This window comes from Nuphar pumila, chromosome 14, assembly GCF_984573655.1.
Source record: "Nuphar pumila chromosome 14, dmNupPumi1.hap1.1, whole genome shotgun sequence".
Taxonomy (NCBI): domain Eukaryota; kingdom Viridiplantae; phylum Streptophyta; class Magnoliopsida; order Nymphaeales; family Nymphaeaceae; genus Nuphar; species Nuphar pumila.
In genome coordinates this window covers 15,745,708-15,753,790 of record NC_143262.1, presented here as the reverse complement: position 1 = coordinate 15,753,790, position 8,083 = coordinate 15,745,708, and the positions used below count along the sequence as shown (strand labels likewise).

The window sequence follows — 8,083 nt, the reverse complement described above, 5'->3', positions numbered from 1 at the left end:
AGAACCAAAATTTAAAAAAGGAGAGTAAACATATATAAAGGAATGAAGCATCAACAGAGGGTAGATATTGGCCTCTCTCTCTCTCTCTCTCTCTCAGTGTCCTTTTTTTTCTCTCCTTTTGATGCTTGCCCTTGCCCTTTTCTCCCCTTCCTGGCCAACTTTGCAGTAAGGCACTGTAAAAGCAAAATTCAACACATACAGTCCCCACCCACCAAGGAAAAGCCACAAAACAATCACACAAAACAGATTTCCACATTTTTTCCTTTTTTCCAACATTGAATTCATATCAAATTATCAATCTTGCTGTTTTCTTCTCTAACTGTACAATTATTTGAATTTCTACCCAAATCTCAATTTGGGTACCAAGAAAAGAGTAAAAAAAAAGAGAGAATTAATCCCAATTCCACCGTCTACATGTACAAATTTTATAAATGCTTCACACCATGGCCGAGTCTTCAAAATTCAGCCTGTGTATCATCCAAACACGCACATCTCATTTGTTTTCTCACTCACAAAAGCTGCCATTCCATAACTAAGAGGCAACGGGCCTGCTTAATGCAACCGAGAAGATGAACAATCACGTTCCTTCCCTTAGACAATCGATCCCACACTGGTTCCTCTGAACCCCCTCGCTCCGCCAGCCCGCACTATGGCCTTCAGTTGAAGTTTGTGGCTCCCATGGTCAGACAGGAGCCATGATTTAAGATCAGCAGTCCTCCATGAAGATCCTGCTAATGAAATCCCTGAATCTCTTCGAGTATAGTTTTGGATCCACAGCCGATATTGAGATTGGATCAACTTGGAAAGACTTGTAGGCATGTTCCAGCTTCTTGCTGATATCGTAGTCTTGAAGTATGTCAATTATCCCAAAGTAGAGGATTACATCATACACTTCACCTGCTGGTGATCCGCCACCATTTGACAGAATGTACTCAAAATCACTTCTCCGAACTACTTGCTCCACCCTAGCAGGCATGTTTGCACCAAGCCGTACTAATGGTTTGCTGCAGAGAAAAACATGTCCAAGTTATTCTAGATTCATGTTAAAGAAATCAACAGAAATTTCAAACTGCAACAAATGAAACAAAATCCCCTTCTGTTTTTGACTGGTGAAGATTGATACGCTTTTAACAGTGAAAATACAAAATTTTTAACTAGAGATGCTATCTAGGATAGGCTGCCATATATGATAATATTTCAGATATTGCCAATTAAGAATGGAATAGGGAGGGAATGCAGATCAGGCAGGTCACATATCTGATTTGATTGTCAATTGACCCAAATCTACTAGAAATTCTAATAAATAATGTCAATACAAGTAAGAAATCATTCCACTTTCACAAACAAATTAGATGACTATATGCTTTGAAAAAAAAAAAGATTCATGAATTGTTTAATGCAGGAAGGAGAAGTTCAGTAGTCTCATTAGGTTGTGTAACTTAACAGCAAAAACAAAAAATATGAAGAAACAAGAGATGACATACCAAGCAGCAAGAGGTCGATCTTTATCCTGATGAAAACCAGCATGATCTGTTCTTTCCTTGCCTGCACAAAAAATTAGTGAGTTACTCATCCAATTATAGATTGAACAAGAATATGATTTTTAATTGGTTGAATACCATTCCAAACTCATTACACGTAGGGATGGCAGTGGACCGGGGGACAACGGGGCTCCGCCCCGCCTCGCCCCGTTTGGACTGGGGATGAAGGACATGAAACGGGGATGGAGGCGGGGATGAAGGTTAAAAATCTATCTCCGTGCGGGGATGGACTTACGCTTTGCCCCGCCCCGTCCCAATCCCAATCCCCGCCTAGCCCCACCCCGCCCCCAATCCTTTAAGGGATGACTATAGACTAAGGGGAAACGGGGGCCCGCCTCGCCCCCGTTTGGACCAGGGATGGAGGACATGAAACGGAGATGGAGGCGGGGGTGGAGGTTAAAATCCATCCCCGTGCGAGGATGGAGGCGGGGATGAAGGTTCGGATTTTGAAACGGGGCGGGGGAGGAGACCTTGTCCCCCGCCCCGGTCCACTGTCATCCCTAATAACATGGATGGAATCAACTTACAAGGTGAACTAGACGAATCCAGGCCCATCTTGTCTCTAAAAGGGTCACAAAAATGAAGGCCAACCAAAAGACTGTAGTCCATGATCCGTTCCGCCTCCAAGAATTCGCAGTCTCTGTCGATTTGCCTGAAGATGGCAACATAAAATGAGGCATGAGACAACAGAGGTGCAAGTGAACTGGACTCTGTGGAAGAGAAAAATCTTCACAAAAAATGAGAAAGTACCTAAGCAGCTCCTGGAACCAAGATCTTTCAAGGCGAAATACAAAATTGAGATCAAGGTCTTTGAGGGTGGTGGTTTCATCAATCTCTCCCTCAGCCTTGTCGATAGAGCGTCCATATGAGGAACCTTTGAGATCAAACCTCCTGTGTATTCGATGCTCTGAGCAGAACAAATTGCCCATCACAATGAATCTCACCTGATTCAAATCATAATAACCATTCAATTAGAAAACTAGTTGGACGCAATTTTCAGCATTGATTCCAAAAGCTCAGTAACTTTCATGGACATTCACCTTAGGACCACCAGCAGGCTTCACACAATGAACACCATAAAACTTGGTCACAAGGGAATTCTCATACTCACGAATGTGGTAGTAATAGCTCGGAAGCATCCGAAATAGAACCTGTGAATACATTACATGAGAAAAACAAATCACAAACATGAATGATGTACATTTTGAATAACAATTCAAAGAAGACCAGAATTTAGAGGAAGTGGTTAGTTGCACAGAAAGCTTACCTTCACTTCTGATTTCCTCACAGTCTTTATCATAAAACGGTCATTGTGGGTAAGGTAGAAAAAACTGCCACTTTTACCAGGAGACGACAGCTCCCTGAGAGCATCATTTCCACAGATTGATATCATGTAATCAGCTGGATCAATCTTGAAGAGGTTCCGCAGGTGTCTAATTATACAGAACAGTACTAAAATTAACAAAACTATTATTGATGGGCAACAACCTTAATAGAAAAGGAAAGCAGAAAGATCACCAGATTGTCAATGATAGACCCTTAAACTAATGAGCAATGTCACCTAAAGGTATCAATTCTTTATATCAAACAGGATCATATGAATGACTCGAAGAAGAATAACTGCCCAAATGCTCAACCCCAGCAAATCATCACAAAACACCCTCCAAATGTTGGAAGTCAAACTTCATGCCCCACTAAGAACGGAATTTCCAAAAGTAAAACAAATGAAATTCCTCAAACAGTGGAGAGTTTGTCGCTCAAGAGGCAGAAAAGGTCACTCGATGCAACAAAGGATCAAAGCTTCAACCATTAACACCACAAACGAAGGTTTCAGGCCTATCATTTTCTCGATGTCTAAGTTTTTGAAGATTATAGTAAAACATATCGAATCTCAATCAAAAGCTAAACGCTGATGGCCAAAACAGCCAACATCCTGAGATTTTCGAAATGAAAGAATGGAAAATCAGAAAGGAAGCAAAATTGGGCGAATCAACAAACAATAAAAAGCAACATGGATATTACAGAGATATAAAAAAAATGCAGACCTGAAAACAGCGGGGCAGTAATCCTTCCACCTAAACTCCACGGACTGATGTGGAGGAGTGATCTTTGATCCCTCCGGTGGAAACCTGATCCAGACCCTCTCCTTCGGATCAAAATCGGCCGGCTTCAGCTCCTGCATCAACGATGCTGAGGATTTCCCTACCGAATACCTATATTAAGAAAAAGAATGAAAATCATAAAAACTCAATTTCTCGAGAAGATGGATCAGTCACCTCACCAACTTACCATTATCCTAATAAAAAATAAGAGAACCAAGGGAAAAAGAAAAGACCAACATTATACATACGAAGAAACCGTAACCTAAAGCAACTAACAAAACCCAAAATCACCATTAGAATCCTGAAGGAAATTATGCACCTTCACAGAAATAGAAGAAAAAAAACGGTAGCAAAAAAAAAAGGATATAACCCCAAATCGCCATTCATATTTGTGAAAAGATAGCCATTGTATGTGTAAACCAATGATGGCGACGACTGAAGGCAAACCGCAAAATATTTCACAAAAAATAAACCAAATAAAACCCGAAATCGCCATTCAAATATGTAAAGAAGAAGGAAGAAAAAGATTGAATCAAATACCTTCATGAAAAAGAGATAAACATTTCCACCATTGCATAAAATAAAGAACCGCCCAAACTTTGTTTAGAAAAAGCAAGACGCAGCCATCTGAATACAAGCTACGAAACGCGAAAAACCCCATGAAAGAAAATCCAAAGAAAAACACCAAAATGGAATTCCCCAAAAGAGTGAGGAAGAGAAACCGATTACCTTATACCCAATTGCAGATTCAGCGTCAACTCGTAGTTCTTATGCCCCTTCGATATGGCCTGCCCCTGTTTCTTCGCTTCGCCGGAGAACCTTCCCGGCGTACCCCTCCTGAGGTACCCCAGGCCACCTCCCAACCCCTTCCAAAACACCGAGCTCCCGTCGATGATATCGCACGTAATATCGCCGGCCTCCCCATCCGACTCCCATATACAAATCCGATCGAAGTTCCGGCTGAACCTCCCGTCCGCCGACGACCTCTTCCTCGTCGTACCCATTCCTCCTCCCCGTTCTCCCTCGCCTCCTCCGCCGAGATCCCGGCATTCCGCGAACCCGGAGCTCGAATTCCGGAGATGCAAGAAGCTCCCGTCCGGCCACTTGAACAAGCCGTCGCCCGTCGGGACGCCGTTCTCCCACTGCCCCTCGTACCGGCTCCCGTCCACCCAGCCGAGGACCCCCGTGCCCCAAATGACGCCGGAGCGCCACTCCCCGCCGTACTCGGTGCCGTTCTTCCAGACGTACCTCCCCTGTCCCTCCTGCAAGTTCCTCTTCCAGCCGCCCTCGTAGGTGTCGCCGTTGGCGTAGGTCTTCTGGCCGAAGCCATGCTTCTGGTTCGCCGCCCACATTCCCCGGTAGGTATCCCCGCCGGTGCCGGTGAAGGTGCCGGAGCCGTCCATGAAGCCAGACTTGAACTCGCCCTCGTAGGTGCCGCCGGACGGCCACGAGAACTTTCCCTTGCCGGAGGTCTTCCCGCCCCGCCACTCCCCCTCGTACATGCACCCGTCGCACCAGAGGTACTTCCCGACGCCGTGCGGCAGGTTTCCGGCGGACTCGCCGGAGTAGATATCGCCGTTCGGCAGCACCCTCTCCACCACTCTGGGCCGTACGGTGGGGTCGACGCTGGTGCTGGCGGTGGGAGGGGGGAAGAGGAAGGTGGTGGGGGTGACCCTTTTGGCGGTCTGCGGCCGGCGCGCGGATGGCTCCGAGTTCGAAACCACGACCTCCTCCAGCTCGTCCTCCTCTCCCACCTTCATCTCCTCGCCACATTCATGGAGTGTGCCCCCGCCCCTCTCCAAGAGAGAGAGAGAGAGATCAGAAGCAAGAAGACATCCTTGAAATACTCTCTCTCTCTCTCTCTCTCTCTCTCTCTCTATATATATATATATATATATATATATATATATATATATATATATATATATATATATATATATATATATATCAGATTGGTGTTAGCGCCACCTTCTCTTTGAGAAAACCCGCCCCCAGAAATTAATTTATCGGGTCGTCAATTATTTCTTTTAAATGAGTAGTTTCTTTATAGAGAGAGAGCGGTAAAAGAGAGAAACAGAAGGTGGCCCAGCAGCAGCAGTAGACCCCCCCACACAATATGACGAAAATGCTCCTAACTCTCACACAAGTTTTGCGTCCACGCCACCACTTCGCCGTTTCGGCAACCCCGCTCTTTTTTCTCGCCTTTGCGTTTCCTAATGTATCGATATGACACGACACGACACGACACGGAACGATATTCAGACAGGCATGAGTTTTACCGCAATGCTCTCAAAATCATTGTAGGCCTTGAGTAGTCTTGTCCCTTGTTTTCTTTTAACACACCCATGTGTCATGTGTTTGGCAATTAATTATTGCGATTTATTGAAAAACCTTCCGAGGGGAAACGCCTACAACTACAAGCAATCAAGCATTACCATTTTAAGGGAAAAAAAAAACAAGCTTTTAAAAAAAAAAAAAATTTAATTATTAGGTAGCGATTTCTGTAACATTGGGACGAAGATTCCATGCCCCAACATTGCAGGCAACGCAGTCTCACGTTGCCTTTGCTTTTCCTATTTCTTTATTTCTTTTTTTTTTCGTTCAATCAATTATCAGTGTCAAAAGTGATATTATCAAATTCCAAAAAAGTCCTTGTGTTTACTTTATCATCGTCTAGATACAGCAGCCGGAATACCACCTTCCGTCCTACAGGTGGTTTGCCGTTCCGGTATTGGAACTGTGTCCCGGTAAAAAAGCGTTTCTTTCAAGATTGCCGTGGTCTGATAAAGAGAGAACTATAAGGGTATTTTTATCATTTCATGATCTGAGAGGAACTCCCCCGATTACCCCCCAAGCTTTTGGAAATGACGCGCGTGTCCCTGAATGGTAAAGCCGTCAGTCACGGGCAGGGGTTTCCTCTTCTCCATAATGACGATCTTGTCCCCCGTTGAGATGGACAGTGGATAACGGTTCGAGATCAAGGTGGTAGCGCTCCGTCGCGTGCGGCCAAGGTGTCGCTTTTGGTGTAGTCGTCGGTTCCCGACCCGAGTCGTAGCTGTCATCGGGCCTGGATCGGGACCCACAGCTCCCTGGGTCCATGTCAGTAAAGCGATGCCAGGTGTCGCATGTGGAACCGACCATATGGTGTATTGACTGGGGAACCCACTTACTTGCTGGCAAATCGATGAACGGCGAAGATCATGCCCGGCCATCGTGTTCGTTTGTCCGGGCATGAATTGGTCCATGATCCGAATCAGCCAATGCTCCCATGTTAGACTTCAATCAGAGGTCCACGGTTGTGTTTGATCCAAATCAAAATGCTATGTAGTAGTTCCAAATCTGAATCCGATCCAAATGAGATCCCATGAAATATGGTTTGGATCCATATCCAAGATTTGAAATGTATATGGCAATTCTGAATCCAGTAAAACAAGGCTGAAAAGAAGCCTTTTCCATGCAAAAAGTTCAAGCGGATTTGAGTTGATCTGGTTCCAGAACATAGACCCGATATGAAATACCAACCTGACTCTGATCCGATTCTGGGAGCGATCTGATTAAGCAAATCCAAATTTACCTGAATGCACATTCTCATCTTTCTTTAAGGATCTGTGTCCATGAATTAAATTGTCAGATTCGGATAAATCCAATCCATTTGTGCACCTACTGAAGGGGCCCTGGATATGGATCCAGATTGGAAATCTGCTAACATGGGAACTAGATCCAATTGGACCCAACTCGGTGGATCTAAGAATGCAAAGCTGATGTGGATATCACCATGGTAAGCTTTGTCAGTTAGCCGGATCAGGTTTGCATCTCGGTCGGATTACGGGTATTTTTCTTGCAATACCGATTGCTAGGTCGTCGCCCAGAAGCGACGCGTCACACCGGCGCCCGGGTGTGGTGTCAAATAGGCAAGGGTTCCCTCACTTTGTTGGACGGGTGGGGGTAAAGAAGTTAGTCCAAGACCATAAAATTAGGTTAGCCACTTGGAACATAGGGTCTTTAACTGGTAAGTTGGTAGAGTTAGTAGATGTTATGTATAGGAGAAAGATTGATATTTTATGTCTTCAAGAGACCAAATGGGTAGGTGAGAAAGCTAAAGTGATAGAACCTTGGGGATATAAGATTTGGTATACAGGAATAAATAGGAATAGGAATAGAGTAGGGATTGTTATGAGTCGTCAGTTTATAGATAATGTAGTTGAGGTCCGTAGGAAGGGTGATAGAATTTTACTTATTAAATTAGTATTAGGTACGGATATTATTAATATTATTAGTGTTTATGCACCTCAAGTAGGTTTAGATGATTCCATTAAGCATCAATTTTGGGAAGATTTAGATGGAGTAGTACAAGAGACATCTTATGGAGAAAAGCTTTTCATCGGCGGTGACCTTAATGGACATGTAGGCATTAGTAGGGATGGATTTGAGAATATCCAT

At 44.3% G+C, this 8,083-nt stretch overlaps 1 protein-coding gene across 1 annotated transcript; it reads right to left on the bottom strand.

The window, feature by feature from the left end:
* Positions 1-247: 247 nt before the first annotated feature.
* Positions 248-5,514, bottom strand: LOC149816491 (phosphatidylinositol 4-phosphate 5-kinase 1-like). The gene is made up of 8 exons (XM_089986832.1): positions 4,373-5,514; positions 3,587-3,754; positions 2,809-2,974; positions 2,582-2,692; positions 2,292-2,485; positions 2,069-2,193; positions 1,485-1,545; positions 248-1,004 (listed from the first exon to the last, which is right to left on the bottom strand). The coding sequence occupies exons 1-8, from the start codon at positions 5,401-5,403 to the stop codon at positions 707-709; spliced, it is 2,154 nt and encodes a 717-aa protein (XP_089842958.1). The 5' UTR covers positions 5,404-5,514; the 3' UTR covers positions 248-706.
* Positions 5,515-8,083: the final 2,569 nt, after the last annotated feature.

Excerpts from the sequence above, each read along its gene's own strand:
- LOC149816491 (XM_089986832.1), bottom strand. The coding sequence starts at position 5,403 with ATGAAGGTGGGAGAGGAGGACGAGCTGGAGGAGGTCGTGGTTTCGAAC. Across the intron at positions 3,755-4,372 it reads AATCTGCAATTGGGTATAAG|GTATTCGGTAGGGAAATCCT; the intron begins GTAATCGGTTTC and ends TTCTTAATATAG. Across the intron at positions 2,693-2,808 it reads TGAGGAAATCAGAAGTGAAG|GTTCTATTTCGGATGCTTCC; the intron begins GTAAGCTTTCTG and ends ATGTATTCACAG.